Consider the following 22,665-nt stretch of genomic DNA (forward strand, 5'->3'; position numbering starts at 1 on the left):
TTCTACTAGTCGAAATCATCAGAGTATAATAAAGAACCTTCCCAGTGACTGAGGGGTGCACAGCACTCTTGCACAATGCATAATTTTAGTAACAGTTTTGGCAAATTCATTTATCACCGTTGGCAACACTACACATATACACTGAATTCTGGGAGCAGCACCATTCCATTACAAATTTCAGCCAACGCCATTGACAGCTGACACAAGAAAAATGACACGTGTCATAATATTTTGCTACAAAAGTAAATAGGCCCTATTCTTGGGGGTAGTTTGTAAAGCCCAGGGCTTGGCAACGAAGACTTCACTTGGTAGCACTTTACTAACTGGGGTATGTATACAGGAATGAGAAAAGCCTGCTGATGTGAAACAATACCTGAAGTAGGCCTACTGTAGGAGAGACAAGGGATCCTTCCTTTATGCTTGCCAGGGACCGACCTACCTGCTCCACCAATTATTCTTACTTATATACAAAAAATGAAAACTGAGACTATATAAAAGAGCTAAATACGACCATTTTCTGTGTTCCTATTGGCCAACTGTGATGAAAAGCAATCTGATGCTATTGACTCATAGAGCTCACATCATGACTGCCCAAAACATTCCATAAAAATAATGAAAGTACAAAGTTTGAAACTGTCATTCCATTTTGTCTATTTTCAAACGTAGAATGTAATGCACGAGGCTGCTTCGCAGTTCTATCCTTCGCTTCGCCCAAGACCAATGGTCTTGTCACTAGCCAACAGTCTAAATCAGAACAATGATCCCTTCACCAGCCATACCGAAGTTGGCAGCCTTGTGTAACGTGTTGAGACATCATGCAAGCCATGCCATATTGGATTCCTAACCTCTCTTCTGTATCCACATTAGTAAAGTTTTACCCTTCATTCTCATAAAAGTAATAACAAGTAGGGTTTAAATATAATTTACCTTCATGAAATAATGCCATTTTTGCTGTAGTGCATATATTACAGTTTTACCTTGCCAAACAAAGTGATGCATAAGGCGTTAGATGTCAAGATGGAGCGTGAGTTTTTAATTTTCTCAATCAATGATGGTCAAATAAGGCCAACTACTTGTGTTGAAAAACAGTTCAGTATTACCTTGACACATGGCTAAACATGTTGCCTAGTAGCACTCACTCTCTTCACAATTTATAATATATCAGGATTTTTTGGTAGTCGTACTTGCAACAACAATGAAATCATGGTATCTTCCCTCTCACTCTCTGCTCACTAACCCAGCATGCTGATGGACAATGGTTTTGCATGGCTGCCAATATATAACAATTTAATCATGCACTAACTGTGGTGTGGACAAACATTACTGTCAGTCATAACGCCTCCAGTTCGGCCGTAGACCCCTCCTAATGTTCAGGGCAGGTTTACATTAAGAGTACGGTAAGATCACACAAAATCAGTACTTAACTTATTACTGTCAGTGTCAAAATTCCAGATAAGGGTTATGTTATTGTACGAGACAAAATTACTAGGCCGTAATAGTGACTGTTAGATTACTGTTTGTTACAAAATTACTGACAGTGACTGGTTAGACTCTGGTTTACTGGAAATCACTGTCAGTGACGGGAGCAACTTATGGCTTATGCTACGTCTTGACAGCCCTGACAGCCCTCGGTGTCAGAGCATGCCTGGGTGGAGGAAGCATGTGATGACAATGTTGTTATTGTGCCAATTAACGGATTTTACTTTAACTTCTGCCAATGAGGATAAAAGGTTAAAAATGTAACAGATTTTCTTGTAGTTTATTTAGGGGCGAAATCATAGTCAGCACATGCACATAAGTGGAACCCTTAAGTAATAAGGGATCGCTTATAATAAGTATTCACTTATATGAGTTTATATTTCATAGACAGCACTTAAAAGAGCACACTCACGGATACAGTAAGCTTCACTGGAGATGTGGCAATGCTGTACATTATGCCCATGTTTCCTGGATCGTATAGTTCTGGCTAGCGAATAGAGGGATGATCTATTGTGTTTTATTTATCGAAGGACATCGCGCAACATTTGTTGCCATTTTTTAGGTTAAAAGATCGTCTGTATTGTATTTGGTTATCAGAATCGATAACAAAAGAGCGAGCTGGGGTGGCACCTGCAACAACTTTCTTGTACCCTAATGAACATATAGTCCACGCACCTTTTACCGATATTTCTTTGTACGGGGTGGTGGAGTAAGGCGGGAGCTTTCACGGTTCCGGAAATACTGCCAACTGAATGAAAACAAAATCTGAACTGAATCGATATGATCGATCGATATGAATTTTTCTAAACCTTTATTATCTTAAGCCAACAACTGTGTCATACACACTTTATATAACATTATATAACATTTCTCGATGTGAATCTTGTTCCCAGCATGAATTCTATAGTTTGGCTTTGCTGTGTAAACAACAACAATACTAGTACGTAAAGTGTACGCCAGAGGTCACACAGCCATGCATAAGCAATCCATAGTTTGTGTTTCAAAGGTTGCCAGTACGAATCTCGAAGATACCCGAGGTCAACCTATTCAGCACTAGGGTGTACATGTATCACTAAAAGGTGCGCGTACAATATTTAACAGCATATGATGGCGCCTACGAGTGAACTGGCGATAGCCGGCTTGTGTACCGTAACCGAAACTTGTTGTGGACAATACAAACTACAAAGATACCCAGAGTCTAATTTTCTTCCTAATATAACATGTTTATAGTTATCCAGATACTCGAACCTATACAAATATTCATCCAAATGTAGAATATCTAGCCTTGCAACACTTTTAATGATTTAACAAATATATCTGTAGCTCTTACGTTGTAATAGGCCTAATTACTTCCCCACTAAAATGTAAATAGCATGTTTTGATGTGTGATGCCATAATTTCAGAAACTTCTGATATAATCCGGCAAATGATTGGTTGACTAACCTGATATAATTAGCACAAACCAACCATAAATAAATTGTGGTAGTGCAACACGTTCATTTATCTTATAACTCAGTATTCTTTTTACTATTCTATAAGCCCACAGTCTTGATAACTTATCAACTTGTAACACGTTTCCAATTAATAAAGCGAAATAATGATGGTAATAATAATAATAATAATAATAATAATAATAATAATAATAAAAATTATAATAATAACCTGAAATTAAGAGGTGGCATAAAATCTCAAAACAATATCTTCATTAACATGAGTCCGCTAGAGGTTATGTTCATTCTCTCAAAGAAACAAGAATATTCATAACTGTCACTTTACGGAAACGAAACCTTCTTTAAATTGATGGTCACATTACACTTCGAAATGATTTTCCATCTCTACTGTCCGCACGGAAAGCATTCTGTGAATGAAATTAAACATATTCAGCAAAATAATTATCCTCCATCTTGCTGAAACATAAGTGAGTCACTTAAGTGTATGTGGGAGAGTGACTTATAGCAATAAGTGGGACACTTAAGAAGGTAATATGAAATGAAACCTGGCTTATAAGGGGCACTTATGTACAAGTGCTACCTATGAAATCGGCCCTTACTGCACTTTATCAAACTGAAAATTAGTCAAAAAGAAAATCTTCCTCTCACAAAATTTAATAGTTCATGAAGGCTTTACTTTAAGATGGGCCAAAATAAGTAAACACTGTAAATTGAAATCATCATGACTATAAACCAGAGTTCCACATTTAGCCTAGTATGCAAGAGATTGCAAAAACATGCAAATTTTATACTCTCTAGCCTCTTAAGCAAATAGTGGCACCATTATTTATTTATTTTTATTTTTTTCTGCGTCACCAACGTTATTGTGTAATTTGTAAGACAAGTTTTCACCAAAGTCTTCTCTTCAACATTTTACTCAAAAGCAATGAGCTGTGCAATGCTAAATAAATACTAATGGAATGCAATCAACCTACAATAACATATTGCCTACAAAGTATTAGTCATTCAAATTTCTCTTTTAACTGGTTCTTTAAAACAACAGGAGCTAGTGATAAAACACCAAAAAGTGTTAAAAGCATGACAGAGTTCCAAGACCATGCATCACTTGCTGTTGACAAATCATGTAACGTCTGTCCAGCCTGAATTGCCACGAATGAAGGTGGTGCAACACCAACAAAAGTTCCAATCCAAAATGGCATCAGAGGCACACCAATCACAGGAGATGCTATATTAATAAACCAATTTGGCAAAAATGGAGTTACTCTAAGAAAAATAATATAGTTGAGGATGTTGTTACGATGCCTGTCAACAATAGCACCCCACTGAGCTGCCTTCTGAGGGAAATACTTTGACACTATACGCTGGCCTAAAACGCTGGATAGCATGTAACACAAAGATGCACCCGAGGCAGAACAGAAGCACACAAGCATCAAGGCCATTGGAAATGGGAATAAAAAACCCGACAATATCGACAGAAAAATTGAACCAGGGATTGCAAACGTTTGTAGAAATATATAAACAATGAAGACACCTATCAGAACTTCCCAAAAATAACGTTCCTTATACCGATCTAACACAATTCCTAATTGTTTAGCATCATTTATGTCTCTGGGTAATTTCACATGCTGACGCTCCTCTTCTTCCAGATCGGGAAAATTCATATAAATGTACAGAAGAAAGACTAGAGACACTGAAAATATTCCGAACACAGTCAGAAATGCACGACCTGTGCCTTTACCCCTGTTGTCAACATCAGGAGCCTGGTAATGTTCGTCTCTGGTTTGAGAAACTCTAACACGTTCGGTTATAAGCATTTCAATAATTACAAACAAGTTGTAATTTTCAATATTCACTTCCAATTTGCAACACTGATTTGGACATTACTTCCACATAAAATCAAACTCTAACCTCTTTACGGCGTTTAACCGAACTAAAACTAATGAAAGAAAACCACATCATCCCAAGCCAGTGTCGCCATCCAGAAATCGTAAAATTTCTTCAAAAAGTTAGGAAATGCCTTTAAAAACATTCATTTCATAAACACAATCCTTAGATTTCTTGGACAGGTGTTATAACAATAATAAAATTAAAATATTTTAATGATCATAACTCAATTTAACTGCATGCTGCAACTTTTCAAGATTAGTCCATGCAGTATATTACAGCCACCGCCGTCTCGATCCTCTTATACTGCCTGCTCTATGCCACTAGTTTAACACAGGAAGGCGCGACTACCAATAGTTCTCCAAATCGCCGTAAGAGTGCAGCAGTAGACGCACAATCTTCGCTGTCAGTGTGGGTGTAGCACTGTATTATTGGTGCATGAATGTGTGTGAAAACCTGAGTTATTTTGTACAATGAGTAAACGTGTCTGGTCACTTTCGTTCGTACAAGATGTATATTGAATAGAACTGTGAAATGAATTAATTATGTTATGTTTATAAATATTTCAAAAGTGATTTTAAGGTGTTGGTACTTGATTCTTTGCGTTCGTGCAAGGTATATTTTTCGTAGAACTGAAACTTCAGATTCTTTCCCCGAAATATTCAACTGTTGTATACTATTTTGCCAATCTCGGCAAGGTTGTTCGCAGCCTGAAAATATACGACTCCATGAAATACCGTCTAGAAGAGAATTGAGAGAAAAGCGGCTATCGGCTTTATCTAGGCAAGGACCTAATGAAGGAAGTAATTGGATATCCTCAGATTACTCTCGCATCTGTGCCTTTACACCTTATTTCAGAATTTGATGGAGCCTCCGCGGCTCAGGCGGAAGACGCCGGCCTCTCACCGCTGGGTTCTGTGGTTCAAATCCCGGTCACTCCATGTGAGATTTGTGCTGGACAAAGCGGAGACGGGACAGGTTTTTCTCCGGATACTCCGATTTTCCCTGTCATATTTAATTCCAAAAACACACTCGAATATCATTTCACTTCATCTGTCACTCATTAATCATTGCCCCGGAGGGGTGCGACAGGCTTCGCCAGCCGGCACAATTCCTATCCTCCCTGCTAGATAGGGGCTTCATTCATTCCATTCCTGGCCCGGTCGAATGACTGGAAAAAGGCTGCGGATTTTTTTCCAGAAGGTGATTAAAGCCGTGGAGGATAGTGGATTCCTTGTGATAAAAATTGTGACGGACAATCACAAAACGCCTTCATGTCTAGACATTTTGGACAACCTCAAATATCCAGACGATAATATTCCAATCAAACTAGAAACAGGAAATCAAATCCTAACTTGCGGGTACTAGGTTCGTGTTGTTGAAGAGAGGATGGAGTGTGACATTTGTGTCAGCAACATCTCACTGCCTAGAGCTTCGACACCTCTAAATGGAACTGATTACCGGTATGCATCAGGACAGAGGAGGAGTTTGATACCCAAAACCTAGTTTTGTTGCTCTGGTGAAGCATCTCCAGGAGTTCGTTTAAACTGATGTGCCCTATTGTCGAAGTCCTTCAAGCGTATGAGCGTAATACGAAGACTTGCGACGTCTTCCCTTTCAGAATACCGGGCGAGTTGGCCGTGCGGTTAGGAGCGCGCAGCTATGAGCTTGCATCCGGGAGATAGTGGATTCGAACCCCACGGTCGGCAAGCCCGAAGTTGGTTTTCCGTGGTTTCCCATTTTCATACCAGGCAAATTCTGGGCTGTACCTTAATTAATGCCACGGCCGCTTCCTTCCCATTCATAGGCCTTTCCTATCCCATCATCGCCATTAGATCCACTTGTATCCGTGCGACGTAAAACAAATATTTAAAAAAAACTTTCAGAATGTGTTTTGTTACAGTGTGAGGTCAAAGAACATCAGCAAAATGTTAGTGATATTATCCTAGCCAAGTTCGTAAGACCTCTATTATTTCATATTGCATTGGCAAGAACACAAAAAGTACGGTACCACTCCAAGCCTTCGTCCAGGAAAATCTTCAAATTGTGCATGAAGAGGCCAACTGCGACATCGTGCAGGTAATATTGCCGATATTTAATATTACTGATGTAATTTACAAGCTTCAGTGAACATATGACCATACTGCATAGTGTTTTGTAGGCTGTCGTCATTAGAATAAGTTTAGACCATTGTGCGTCCATGTCTGCCATCTAGCGGAGAAATTTTGTCGCAGCGTAGTCGCAAAAAGGCTCGCATAGAGCAGGCAGTATAGGAGGATCGAGACGGCGGTGATTACAGCATAGAGCGAGAGAGAAATTTAGGGTACGTTTATTAATTAATTATATAAGGAGCACTCGAATGAGTATTGAGTTTGTTGTGCCAATTTACATTGTGCTGTATTCTGTTTGAGTTTTTATTCTGTTCTTGCACTTTAGCAAATGGTAGCGGTCGCACTTTTCCTTACACAGTGTACAAACACAGTCATCTGTTGGGTTGTGGAATTTTGTCTTTGCGCATATTTTGTGGTGGAAGCAACGAGCTAGAAAGAGGACTATAGAGTGGCTAACATGGCTGCTACAGCGCTCTGGGTGGTGCCAAGACGAAATAGCGACTCCATAGTTTAAGCGCCTTTCTTCCGCTTACGATGCGTTACTTTTAATAGATTAGATCGAATAAATTATGCTCTCTACGTGTGTGGCTAGCTAATGCATAAATTGTAGGAAAAACACGACGAATGTAATCATATTTCAAATAAGATTTTTTTTTTTTTTTTTTTTTACTAAAGTACACAGTTATGGGCGATTAGCAGAATTACGTTGCCTGTGTAGCACAATCCAGCACGTGTAGGGTAGGCCTACTTTTATTTTCGTGTAGGAACTGACCAGACAGCCAGACATGATAAACTGTATCCTGCCTGGCTGAGTGACTCAGACGGTAGAGCGCTGGATTTCTGAATTAAGTTGGCATATTTGGTATTTGAAGGTGCTCAGATACGTCACCCTTCTATCAGTAGATTTACTAGCACGTAAGAGAACTCCGGCGGGACATATGTCCGCCACTTCAACGTCTCCGAAAACCGTACTAAGTAGTTGGTAGGACGAAAAACTAATAACACTATTTATTATTACATTGTATCCTACAGAGCACATTTCCCCAGCATTTTGAAAAAGAAGTAATGTGAACAAATACTTATTTTTCGTAAATTATTATTAGTTTTACGTCCTACTAACTACTTTTTCTGATAAGCCGAGTTGCCTGAATGTAGTCCCGCAGGAGTTCTTTTGCGTGCCAGTAAATCTACTGACACGAGGCTGAGGGATTTGAGCACCGTCAGATACCATCGTATTGAGCTAGGCTCGAACCTGCCAAGTTGCTTTGTGTCCGGCTAGTTGGCCGAATGATCAGCGTGCTGGCCGTTGGTTCAGAGGGTCCCGGATTCGACCGAGTTGAGGATTTTTACCGGGTAGTTGACAGTTAATTCCTCTGGATCGGCGACTGGAAAACCTTCTTCATCTACACACAACAGAACATACTACAAACCACCACAGAAACACGTAATAGTAAATACATCACTCCACCTAGGGTTGGCGTCGTCGTCCGGAAGGGTATCCGGTCGTAGAATTAGTCTAAATCCATACAAATGCCAAATCCAGGTAACTGGTAAAAAACCAGGATTTATTATTATTATTATTATTATTATTATTATTATTATTATTATTATTATTATTATTATTATTAAAGTTATAGCAACCTCCGTGGCTCAGACGGCAGCGCGTCGGCCTCTCACCGCTGGATACCGTGGTTCAAATCCCGGTCACACCATGTGAGATTTGTGCTGGACAAAGCGGAGGCGGGACAGGTTTTTCTCCGGGTACTCCGGTTTTCCCTGTCATCTTTCATTCCAGCAACACTCTCCATTCTCATTTCATAGCATCCATCAGTCATTAGTAAATCACTTTGGGAGTGGCGACCTCATCGCACTAACAGCCTACATCTGGTTCATTCATTACATTCCTGACCCGGCCAATGACTGGAAAACAGGTTGTAGGTTTTCATATTCATTAAAGTTATATGAATTATTTCTCGATGTTGTTATATTACTTTGTTCAAGGTTTTCTGTTCTATATTTTCATTCCCTGTATGTAGGTCTAAATTTGTTTAATGGCAATGTACTATTGTGATATGTTTTGTAATTAGGGCTACCGTACTGGAAATACACTAATTTTCTTTCTTTATACAATATGTAAGACGGAGCTCGATAGCTGCAGTCGCTTAAGTGCGGCCAGTATCCAGTATTCGGGTGATAGTGGGTTAGAACTCCACTATCGGCAGCCCTGAAGATGGTTTCCTGTGGTTTCCCATTTTCACACCAGGCAAATGCTGCGGCTGTACCTTAATTACGGCCACGGCCGATTCCTTCCTATTCGTAGCCCTTTCCTGCCCCATCGTCGCCATAAGACTTATCTGTGTCGATGCGTCGTAAAGCCAATAGCAAAAAAAATGTAAGTATATAGTCTGTACCTAGTATTTTTAATGTTCTTTTAAACAGGCATTATGCATCTTTGAGTGCTTCTCTAATAAAGAAAACTGTGAAACTGTATTTATTCCCGCAGCTTCTGTACTTGCTTCATCACACGCCCACTCGATTTGATCGCTTACAATATGGTGGACGTGGCTTTCAAGTAGATTCAAATATGGCGGTCCAATAGCCACTCTATAGTCCTCTTTCTAGCTCGTTGGGTGGAAGCCATGTATTGCATATCTTGTTATGACATGTCTTTGCTCTTGAAGTTGAATGGTCCAGTTTCGATCGATCATGGCGTCATTTCCGTAGAATTCGGGGTCTATTTCCGTGCGTTTCTCTAGAAGTTGTTTCTGAAGCTCTTGGAATGGGCCGGTAGATGGCAGTGGTAGATTGAGTCGTAGATCCTCAATGAAGTAAGTTTCCCGTGCCAGTACATAAACAAGTCTGGAGGGTGACAGTTTGCCTACTCATAGGGCCTTCTTCAGGAGCCTTGCCTTGACCCTTTTTATCCTCTCCAAGTCACTGATTGTCAGGTTATCCCATATTATTTCGATTCCATATGAGACAATTGGGGTTATTGCGGTCTTGAATAAAGTCATCGCTGTGTTAAGGGATAGCATAGATATATTCTTGATATTGTGGATGGCTCTGATTGCTGCTGTCGTTCTGTCTATGACGTGGCTGTTGAAGGATGTCATGCTCGTTTGGAACGTGATGCCCACGTATTTGAATTTCTTGACTATTTCTAGTGGTTTATTATTTAATGATATGGCGTCGTCCTTGGCCGCCTTGCCACCTTTTCTGAAGACCATCTGTACTGTCTTTTCCTGGTTAATTTCAAATTTGTTATCTGAAACCTAAGCTTCTAACTTCATCATTGTCGACTGTAGTTCTGCCTTTGAGCTCGATCCCAGAGCCATGTAATCAGCGTACATTATTAGAGTAGTCTCAGGGGAGTCCGTCATTATTTGTGTGATATCTGCCGTTGCTACGTTGAATAGTAGCGGACTTAGTGGGTCTCCTTGGGGTACCCCGTTTGTTTGAATTACTTTCCCGGATGAGGATGTTCCATCTTCAGTTTGGATTAGGTTGTAGTCTAGTATGGTCTCAACGATTCTCACGAGTTGTTGTCACCAATCATTTGTTTCAATTTTCCTATCAGGATATCTCTGTCGATAAGATCAAAAGCCTTCTTATAGTCAACAAAGACGACGTAGTACTTCCCTTTTGGATGCCTCAGTGCCTCTTCAATTTTTTCTTTCAGGCATGCTGCGGCTTGTAACGTGCTTTTTCCTTTGCGGAAGCCTAGTTGGCATTCTGGTATGAATGGGTCTATTTCGTTGTTCAGGCGATTCGCCACAATAGTTGCAAATGCTTTGTATAAGTTGATTTCTAGAGCTATACCTCTATATGAGTCGGGGTTGTCAGTTTCTCCTTTCCCTTTGTACAAAATCTTCAGCGTTGCCGTTCTCCAAACTTCCGGTATTTTGCCTAAATTTAGACATTTGTTGAATAGTTCTGTCCAAAGTTGTAGTAGATGGTCTTGAGTACTTTTTAAGTGTTCTGTACATATGTTGTCCGGTCCTGCTGACTTTCCTTTTTTCCTTTGCTGATTACCATCTGTACTTCCCCTGTGGTTAGTCTAATTTCGTGTTCTGGATCGATAGGGTGGTTTACGGTGTCACCTTTTGCTCTGCTGTCCCTGTTTAGAAGCGCTGAGAAGTGTTTTTCCCATGTTTCCATTGGTAATTCCCTCGCTCTACACTCTTGCTTTTTCTTGAGGGCCCGAAATGGGCCTGTTTCTGCTTCGACTGCAAGCTTCTTGGCTTCTGCTTCCAGGTATTCAGCTCGCTTCTCTTTTAGAAGTTTTCTGTAATTTCTTCTTTTGGTGGCATATGCTTCCAAGTAATCAGCGGTCTCCATTTTTTTTTCTGGCTGAGTATAACGCGCGTAAGGTGTCTTTTCGTGCTATGTAGGTAGCATTGTCTGTCAAACCACTTTTGTGCTCTCCTTTCTTTCACAGGCAAAGCGGTTTCCTGTATCAGATTTGTAGCGACTTCTACTGCTTCATCTAGGTGTCCTCGAGCTACAAGTGCTCTTGCTTTTTGTATATTCGGGTGGTCTTGCAGTTTCGTTCCATCAATATTTCTTGAAAGTGTGATGCCCTTATCGTCGGGGGTTGGTGTTTTCCGTGAGCCTTTGTGTTCAATTTCTGTGCAGATGGGTATATGTTTTCTGATTGGCGTTGACCCTGAAGACCATAGACCTTCCTGTTTCCTTATCATAAATCTTTCACCTCTGTAGAATAAAAGATCAATTGCGCTGGAGCCATTTGGAGCAAAGTATGTTTAAGGTCGTTTCTGTTTATCATTGTGTAACCTTCATCCCTCAGGATTTGAATAACTAACTCTGATTTTACGTTCGGCTTGTCTATCCTGCAGTTGAGGTCACCCGCGATTATCACTTCTTCTGCAGTATTTACTTTCCCTATTGCATTAAGTACTGATTCTACTACATCTTCTATTGAATTATCTGGTGCGGTATATATTCCTATTAATGTTAGGTCAGTGGTCTTAACTATGATTGTGTTTTCACTTCTCTGGATTTCATGTACTCTTCCAACAGTTGGTTTGAGGAAGCATGAGACTCCTCCAGCCGGTCTACCTCCTGTTGCAAATGTGTGGTATCCATGGAATTTTGGTAAGTCTGTTGGTTCTAAAAGAAAAGTTTCCGTAGCTATGATGACATCGAAATGTTCCATTGTCTTTGGGGGTATTAATAGTAAGGCGTTTTTTAGTCCTTCGATTTTCAAGAGAAGAATCTTGATTATTTTATTATTCGAGGGACACTCCAATGTTGCGTCTTTGGCCTCGAAAAGAAAATCTTCTAACTACAGTACCTTTAGGCCAGAAATCAGGTTTTTCTGTTGTTTGTAGAAATTCAAAAGGAATTCCCAATTTACAGGCTTTCATGGGCCCAACTGTATTAAGCATTTCACAGGCTTTTATCTCTGAATGCCATTTCTTTATAAATAGTTTTTGATGTCATCTTCTGTGGTTCCTTCTTTTATCTTCCCACATATAGCCATGCTGTTTTGGCTGCCGGTTGTAGTTCTTCGTTGCTTTGTTTCGTCCCGATGATGGTCCTACGATGCTGTTTCGATTTCTTCACCACGGTGTTCCAGGGTGTTTTTTCATCGGGTCCTGCGTCTTCGGTCAGTGTTGGTAGGGTGTATTCATTTAGATCACTCGTTTTCTCCTTGTCTCCGAAGTCAGTATACGAGCAAGCTAGAGGTCTATAGTTCCGGACTTGTGCTGTTACATCCACGCACTTTTCTTTGGAATTTTCTTCCTGTCCAGTCAAGTTGTCCGTAGGTGGGTTCTTTTTTGAGGTTTTTCCGGGTCTAGTAATTGAGTTCTTATTTTGGATCGGTATATCTGAAGCTGTGCGATCTTTAGAGGAGTCCGTTTTCTGTTTTTCTGGTGGGGTCTGTGGAGTTTGGTTTTATTCTACCCCTGGAGATGTCTTTGATGTCTGCTCTTTGTTGATTTGATAGTCTTTGAAGGTGAGGTTTTCGACGAATTTCTTCATTTCTTCTCCGACTCCGGCTAGGATTGTTTCCTGTAATGTTTGCATTTCTCTTCTGATATCTTTGAGTTCGCTTCTGCTTCTTTTGAGGTATTCTAGTTTTCTTTTACACGGTTTACAAAGCCATAACAATGTGCAGCTAGGTTTCTGGAGAGTAGTATAGTCTCCAGCGCTGATACCGACACAATCTTTGTGAAACCATTTATTACAACTATCGATACAACAAACACCGGCATCGCTATCTGTTACTTGTTTGCCGCATGTGCCGCAAGGGGCGTTGTTGTTGCCTTTCCCAGTCATGTTTCTTTGATTCCTTCTCTTTGTCTATTATGTAAATATACTCTTTGTTAGCACTGAACAACAATGGCGTTGAGTTCACTCACCAAATGATTACTGACTATATCTTATATAGACTACCTAATGCCCCAAACAACTCGATAATTCGTTTGCTATAAATTTGTTCACAGATAGTGAAATATACAAATCATTTGTATATATACTTCTTTTCTAAAGATGCACTTAAGCTTACTTTATCGTGGAGTTACCCACTACATCTGACAGTCACCATTTTCTTATCTAGTAGGCCGTGATTTCAATTTTTCAAATTTTAACAGTCACTATCGATTGTTCACCCTCTTCACATCAACAATGGCTCAGAATAAAAGGTGGCTTGTCAAAGTAGGATACGTAAGGTAATAGTTAACGGTTTCAAAACACAATATTTAACTTATACTGTTTTTCTATAACTAATGCTGCTTGAAGTGATTCTTTTTATGCTAATATTAACTATATTAACTATTCCACTTTCATAGCACAGCACTCGATATAAATTTAAAAATACATCACTTTGTAACTTGCATTGTAGTGATGGCGGTTACACTGCATTTTTAAAGAATTCCCTTATAGTGAGTGATACACTGTTTAAGCACAGTTAAAATGCACTGTTATAAATTAACACATAGCACTTTTCACTCTTAAAACACGCAATATACTTTATAACAAACTTGATATGAACTGGCGAATGTTGTAACCTCTTTGGTAGGCCTAACCCGTACGTTTATGCTGCTGTCACATGGATGCTCGCCCTAACATCTCGCTGCTGACTATAGCCAAACTGCTCGCCATGGAGCTTTTACCCTGCAGCAGCCGCGTGCGCTCGCTGCTGGTAGCTCTCAGCTGTAGTCGAAAATTCAAAACAGAGGAACTGATAGTTCAGGCGGTTTGTATTTTGCATAATTTGATTATAGATATAGAGGGTATGATCAAGTACTTCCAAGAGCTACCCCGTCGAGGAGAAACAACACAGCTCCAGCTGAAGCTTTTGAAGTGCGGAATAAATTCAGAGATTTTTTAACGAGTGAGTCGCAGTTCTGTTAGTGCGTGTATCTTACAATAATTTGATGTACTGAATGTGAAATAAAAAGTGTAAAATGCTTCGCCTGGATTTTTCAGTGCATTTCTACTGCGAGAGTTGATTGAAGAATGAAGCTACAAATGCTTCATTTCGTGATTTAATAGTGTACCTTTGAATAATGTAAAATAAGGGATTATGGAGTATCTCACTTTTGAATTTAGTTAGGTCTCATAAACAAAATATGTTTACAGTTTGATAAATAACCGCCGAACTTTCCATGAAAAACGAGGTACTTCATATAAATCACCTGTCTGTAATGATAGAGGTCCCCTAAATGGCAAGAATAAAAGAACAAAGTTGACGTAATCGTTCCGCATTCTTTTGCCACGTCATTCCATAGTTTGATGATGATGATGATTATTATTATTATTGTTGTTTCAAGTGGGCTAAGACATCGGCCCCCGATGGTACGAGATGAGACGAAATGGATTAAAAATTATAATTAACCCACTGACTAGGCTTAGAAAAATGATAATGATGAGGAAAATTATTACGAATTTAAAAGAAGTAGTGGATCTAATTCGCAATGCCTTATTTTCCTCTAAAATTAAAAAGAGTAAAACTCAATAAAACTGAATAAGGCACTGACATAGAAGTAAAATAATAGATATTTAATTCAAATTTAAAATACACAAAGATAAACATATAGTCAATTGAAAAAATAGTTTTTTGCTATTTGTTTTACGTCCCACCGACACAGATAGATCTTATGGCGACGATGGGATAGGAGAGGCCTAGGAATAGGAAGGAAGCGGCCGTGGTTTTAATTAAGGTACAGCCCCAGCATTTTCCTGGTGTGAAAATGGGAAATCACGGAAAACCATCTTCAGGGCCACCGACAGTGGGGTTCGAAACTTCACTTTTAAACATGATAAAACAAGCCACTCTCCCTCATAAAACGTAGAAAAAGGTCTACTGGACGTTCGTCATCTCGTCACTCCTTTTATCCCATATGACCCTCTTGGGCATGCCGCTGGTTCCAAATCGCATTGCGTTCGAAGACAGGTTCAGATAGCAAGTGAGCAAGTGATCACTGAACGTGTGTATACAGTGCGAAGAGAGGAAGAGTGGGAGAGCGGGTGACCTTGAAAGAATCAATCACAGTCCAAGTTACAGGATAGCCGGCGATGAGCCAGGCTCGAAAATCAAACGTGTTTGAGACCATGGATGTGGCGAGGATAGCAGCCATCAGCGCAGCTATGAGCCGGGCTCCAGGGTAAAAGCACCGATTGAGATCCATTGGTTTGTTTCATCATCGCCTAACATCGAGCAGCGAGGCTTGGCGATGTGTCAGCAGACAGGCTGCAGCATAAACGTAGCCTACCCTAATTCATGCAAAAAAAGCGCACAGTCCTGCGTAAAATTGTAGCTAAGATCTTATAGTGCAATGCTTGAGCCCGGCCGTTGCCTGTATTTATCTCGTTGGCTGTATATTAGAGGTGGGAACGGAGCGAGTAATACCGATGAGTAATCCGGTTGTAGCGGTAGAGCACACCACCGATCCCCTCCGCTTACAACTGCAAGTACTCGCGGAGGACCAGAGCACAGTGTAACGCACGACACGTGTTTAACGAGGGGAGACCACGACGTTGAGATCACGGATCATCTTCAAATTTTGTACACTTTTAGTAGTCTATTAGGACAAGGTAATGTGCAAATAGTAAGGCGTTTTCAAGAGAATTTTCGCGTCGAATCTGTACCGGTGCGTTGCGGTCACCAACACGAAATGGCGACGGTCGAGTGGTTAGCGTTCAACCTCCGTAATCGCTGGATCAATAGATCGAGTCTCGCTTTTCACTTTTTGTTTTTCAACTTTGGTCGTATTATTTCATATATATTGCAGGTCAGATCACAGTTCGCGCTGGTTCCCGTTGGCGAGTGGACGTGTGACTATGGGTGCTAGTGTATTACTCAGTGTAGTGTGTTAGTAGGTTCGGATTTCGTAACGTTTTTCATCTTTCTTAGCTTCATTGGGAGTGGTACGAGAGTTTGTACGTATTATATGTATTAATTTCCCAACTCACTCCTAACCTCATAGCGGAGTCGAGTGGGGGACAGAGTATGGAGGAGGAGTCTGTTGAAGTTGATAGTCGTGAGTTCTCTATGGATAACACACTTGTGTTAAATGACCCAACCCCATCTGATAGTAACCGTGCTCCCTCTACTAATGTTGATGTGTATTCTCTAAAACCTGAAACGCAGACATACGATGATACACACACGGGCCCCTATCTAGTATTTGTGGAGGCCATTGATGAAAATAAGAAACTGGGCCGCATACATCCCATGGCTTTGGGAAAAAAATTTATGATCGTAAATTTGAGGGTGTTACTCAAATTGCTAGGCGAGGTCGCCATAGGATTCAAATTGAGTTTCAGACAAGAACAAAAGCTAATCTCTTTATCACCAACCCTATCTTAAAGGAATAACATCTTAAAGATTTGTCGGTAGATGAAATTTGTAAGGTTGCTCTCGTCGGAGCTCAGAGAATGAAACGACGCTCCGTTCAGGATGGACAGGTCAGTTATATTCCAACTGGCACCATTAAACTAACGTTTCGCAGCCAGACTCTACCTGCCTTCATTTCCATTTATCGGGTTCGTACCCAGGTCGAACCATTTGTCTTTCAACCGACGATCTGCCGGCGATGTCAACGATATGGCCATACTAGAAAAAACTGTAGGGCTCAAATCCCTCGATGCGCCAATTGCGCCCACGATCATGAAACTACAGAATGTAAGAATTCTACCAAACTTTGTCTCAATTGTTCAGGGGAACATCCATTAGCATCTCTTCAATGCCCAGAACATAAACGAAAACAGGAAATGAAAAAAGCAGGCTTTGGAAGTTTTCCTTTATCCTCCGAGTCCATTTTTACTCCGGTAGCCAATCGATTCAACCCCCTTTTGACCCTACAACAATTTCCTCCTCTTCCGAGTACTTCTCCGTTTACTCAGCCCGCGCCGCCGAGAAAACGAAAATTTACGGCGGTTGTTTCATCGCCTCAACCCAGTCCGAATCGGTCGCCAGGTTACGATGTCCAGGGATATCGGGCACTTGTAAAACAGCCGCCCTCTGTCAAACCTGCTATATATCCTATTCCTTCTGTATCTGGGAAGAACATACCGGCCACTTCCAGACAGATAGATTCGACTGTATACTCGAAGCAAGACAGTTCCCGGGCCTCGAACAGGCAGTGACTACCATTGCAGCTATTGCAGACATACACTCTGCTTATGCCAGGACTGCTGAGAATGATGTTAAATGGTCAAAAATGCTCCTCACTATGCAGGAGGAAGTTAAGACTCTACTACACTCATTAACATCATTTATTTCCTTAAATGATAATTCTTCAGTGGAATGCACGTAGCGTAATTCACAAGAGACATGAATTATTTTTACTCATTGATTCTTACAAACCTCACATAATTGTAATCAGTGAAACTTGGTTGGCTCCGGCCAAACGTTTTCATATACCCCATTATACTGTTATTCGTCATGACAATTATGGTTTTAACGGAGCTTGTATTTTGGTAGATAACAGCCTACAATACTCGTCGGTATCTTTAACGTATAGAATAGCTGGTACACAGGCGGTCGCTATAGTGGTCGACAACATCCATTTTATTTCCATCTATTGTCCACCACGAATCCAAGGCACATAGGCTGACTGGTCGAACTTTTTCGCACAACTGCCGCACCCCTTTCTCCTCGGGGGCGATGTAAACGGGCACCATCAGCGTTGGGTATGTGACGTTTCGTGCCCTAAAGGCAATAAAATAGCTAAAATAGCAGAATTACATCATTTTCGAATTTTGAATGATGGTTCACCTCCTCGCGTTACGCCCCCTTCTGCAAATAAAAGTGCAGTTGATTTAACCATATGTTCGAGCAATCTGGCGCACCGCATGGAATGGGAGGTCGTTAAGGACATTCATTCCAGCGACCATTTCCCTATCTTCATTGGGTTGGCTGACAGCCGTCCAGCCGCTCCGACCTCGGTTAAAGCAAGCAGACGAATGCGCCCCTTCAGTACCTCACAGTTTCAACAGTTTTTAGTCCACAAGTCAACCGGTGACCTACATTTCCTTCACAGCTATTATCACTGAATATTTAGATCTCTACCATCCAATACAACCACATTTCCGACCCCAATCTATCCATTATGCACGTTGGTGGGACGCGGAAAGCGCAGCCTTAATATCACGCCGGAAAGCGGCTCTGCGCTCCTTTGAACGTTTGGGTACGTTTCAATCTTATTTACACTACAAAGTCACAGTAGCACAATCGAAAAAGGTTTTTAATGATAAACGCCGACGAGCTTGGAAAAACTTCATTGCCTCTTTAAATAGACAGACACCTTCAAAACATACATGGAGAGCAATAGCCGGTCTATCCAACCGCCTAATTAATTCCCCGTCTACAATACATTTCAATATGGATGCGTTGATAACCTTTTTTCATCAACTAACGCCGGATTCGGTTGAACCTCAGTATAGTTTCGTTATCCCTCCTAGCTCTAATAAATTTTCGTCGCTCATGAGCCCAATTGACATTCAAGAATTAAATCTGGTCATCAACACATCACAAAATTCGACACCTGGACGGGATGCTATCTCGCATCCTGTATTAAAGCAGCTCCCTCTGTTAGCTAGGCAGCATTTACTACAGATCTTCAATCTTTGCCTTGAGATGGCTCGAACTCCTTCCACTTGGAACGCATTCTATCTAGTCCCCCTGTTGAAACCAGGTAAAAATCCTGTCCTTCCTGGTAGTTATAGGGGTGTTTACCTGGGACAATGCCTTAGAAAACTTTTCCAAAAAATTATTCTGGAACGCCTAAAATGGTCTCTCGATTTCTATAACTTGCTACCAAAATATCAATTTGCCTTCCTACTGGGTCGTTCTGCCTCTGATGCCATTAACCCCTCAGCGTCGCAGCCGTTTAAAGAGCTTCCTATCCCGCGGCCGAATGAGATTTCAACTACGCGCGACAGAAATACATTGATTCACTTAAAGCGTTACTACTAGTATAAGAGTGGCCCGATATTCACGAAATTTGGAATTCCTTATGGTAGAACTATGTACATGAAGATAATTACATAATTGTTTCACATTTCCTTAGTAATTTAGTTCCGTGTGATAGAGTTCGAAGCACTCTTCGAGACAGAGACCCAAGCCACACTCCTGGCAGCAGTACACCGATGTCTTCTTTTCACCGTGTTTTGAACACGCGATACAACGTCTCTGAGGTTTGGATTTCTCACTCTTGGGTGCTAATTTCCTGATAAAACGTATTTTCTGCAACCTTGGAACTGTATTATCTGATGCGCGCCGGCCTTGAATATTTCGTTTCCCGCCCGAGAAGCGTAATTTGTACTACGTAAACAAACCTTCCATCAGCTGAAACTGATAAGATAACTGCTTAATGTTTGTCCCTGTGACTTGTCTAAATATTATTGGAGAATCTAGGAATCATAATTCACTGTTGAAAGCTTCCGTTTGACCTGTATGCGTATCTATAGCCTCCTACACGAAATTTCCAAGTACTGGTTCCTCCTCATCGTCACTCTCATCATTTACCACTGCTACATCATCTATTTCATTATCACTACTGCTAATACTGCCACTACTACTTCCGACTAAACTTTCATTTGAATTATACAATATTTCAAGCACGCTACACTCAGCAGGAGCTAGCCATTGAGCGCGGTGCGTCACACAAACTGATGAAGCTGCAGCGGGACCAAAGCGGCAGGACGAAACTGAATGAGGGGAATAACATTTATGACGAATCAAAACAACTCGATACATAATTCAGATTAAAAGGTCGATACATCGTCTTTCAAACGAGATATATAACATGCACAACTGCTTCTCGTGTCGTATGACAGAAAGCAGCACTAACTGATGCCTATACAGAGTACTCGTAGGGAGTTACGAAAAGACTACAAACTGAGAAATAAAGACAAATATAATAAATAAACCGCACTCTTAATACAAAATTAGAGCATCACACGAAAAGACAAACTTCTCAGATCATCATTTCTTTATTTTATTCTGTGGGAAAGAATGAAGCAAACGGACTATTAAAAAAGCAGGGATTGGTGCTCAGACATAATTGACATATATTTATCCTTGCAAAAGCAGCTACACTTTAACGATTTTCAATACTTATTTAGAACACTGATAAACCCGAAAATGTCTTCTTGGAAACAAAACAGTTTGCATATCCATAACACCAAAACTCTTCGCGCTATAGCCGTAAATGCGAAACCATGTATGGGTCTATACCACGTATAGAGGTCGGCGGCTACGGAAGAAAAGGGGGTCTATACCACGTATAGAGGTCGGCGCTGAGGGGTTAACCTTTTGGTTACAGATATCAGTTTAGCACGATGTCGGAAGGAACCCTTGTTGGCAATTTTCTTTGATTTACGGGGTGCCTATGATCATGTTTACCTCAAAATTTTACTCCAAAAATTGCTCAATTACAATTTTCCGCCTCTCTCTATTAATCTTCTATTGAACATGCTACGACACAGAACACTTCAACTCAAACACTTCCCACAGATCTCAGCACGTATGACTTCTACAGGCCTCCCTCAGGGAGATATCCTAAGTCCGATTTTATTCTCAATCTATTCGATGTCCCTCGAGGACGTTATTACACGCAGAGCACGTATGATCCAATTTGCTAACGATCTCGTGATATATCTCAGTCTTCCATCACTTGAAGAGGTCTGTAAGTCATTACATATGACGCTTCTGGATTTTGGTAAATGGCTCACTGATCATAACTTCGAAGTATCCTTCGACAAATGTCGTGCGATTGTTTTCTCTTGGGCTCAGCGTATGGACCACCCCCCTATTCGATTCGAAGGTTTTTCGATCCCGATTGTCCAGTCTACTAAATATCTAGGTATTTACCTTGACCGGAAATTACTATGGCACACCCAAGTCAAATACCTGATGGATAAGCCCCTTCCAAAAAAAAACATCTTTCTTGCTCTAAGCCAGAGATCTTGGGGATCCGATAGCAGTACGATGCTCCTGTTATATCGTAACATTATTCGATCGTCCTTGGATTATGGCTCGGGGTTTATCGACACGGCGGCCAATCAAAAACTTACTCAATTGGATTCACTTCAAGTACAGTTTGTTTAACTTTGCATTGGGGTTCTACAGACATCCCCCAACAATGCCACACTGGTAGAAGCTGCGGAATTTCCCTTAAAACTGCGACGAAAATTGCCGGCCACTAAGTTTCTTCTACGGACTCTATCTCTCAATTCACACCCTCTCATCCCTAAATTATCCTTACTAGTTCGTTATTATCAAGATATGGGTACACCTTTAAACAGATTCCCCACGCTGGCATGGGCTTTTTGGAATCTTCATAACTCTATTTTGCGTAATCCGTCCACAGCTAACTACATTTTTCCCTTTCAGGCAAACTATTATGTCCCTGACATGACACTACCAACATCAGGAGGTGTTCAACCATTTGGCCCGGCCCGGACACAAAGTGCTAAGAAATATGTACATCGCATTTTGTCACAGGATGTTCACGCATTAGCACCAGTATTCTATACTGATGGGTCCAAAACTAGCAATCCCCCAGGTGTGGGGGTGGCCTTTTTCTCCCCGGATCTTGTTCTATCCAAACAATTCTCCCTCCCATCAGAGTCATCTATTTTTACGGCTGAAGCTTTCGCAATCCGTCAAGCCCTACTGTATGTTAAGTACTCACATCTCGATAATGTATACATTGCTTCTGATTCCTTGAGTGTGCTTCAGGCTTTAAAAAATCCCAGTTCCCGATCCCATTGGTACATTCAAAATCTTCGAAAATTTTTTTTCGATCTTCACCAACAAGGTATCACGGGAAATGAACAGGCTGATCTCTTAGCTCAAGCAGCTGCACATGGTCAGGGTGTGACGTTTTCTTTGATGTTGCCTTTCATGGAGTTTTGGAGCATTTGTCGCGAGACGATACGACAGATTTGGCAGACTGAGTGGAGTAACCCCGCGTGTCGTACAGGACGGCATTTATTCACACTCCTACCGAATGCCCCACGTTCTCGTGGTTTTCAAAACATCCTTATACTCGACGACATATTACTAATCTTATACGTATGCGGCTTAACCATATGTGCACGCCGGATCAATTATTTCGGATGAAGTTTGTCGCGTCTAACCTCTGTAAGTGTAGTACGTCGATTGCTACCATTAATCATATATTTTTCAATGTCCGTTACTTGAAGTTAGCAGGCGTAAATGGTTACAACCTTTTTTTCGAACACAATTCGCGTTACCTACT

At 40.9% G+C, this 22,665-nt stretch overlaps 1 protein-coding gene across 1 annotated transcript; it reads right to left on the reverse strand.

Annotated features, from left to right (window-relative positions):
* Positions 1-1,961: 1,961 nt before the first annotated feature.
* Positions 1,962-4,847, reverse strand: stas (Transmembrane protein stas). Its single transcript, XM_067146421.2, has one exon. It carries the CDS (start codon positions 4,742-4,744, stop codon positions 3,932-3,934), a length of 813 nt encoding a protein of 270 aa, XP_067002522.1. The 5' UTR covers positions 4,745-4,847; the 3' UTR covers positions 1,962-3,931.
* Between the last annotated feature and the right edge of the window lie 17,818 nt (positions 4,848-22,665).

Source organism: Anabrus simplex, chromosome 4, assembly GCF_040414725.1.
Source record: "Anabrus simplex isolate iqAnaSimp1 chromosome 4, ASM4041472v1, whole genome shotgun sequence".
Lineage (NCBI taxonomy): Eukaryota > Metazoa > Arthropoda > Insecta > Orthoptera > Tettigoniidae > Anabrus > Anabrus simplex.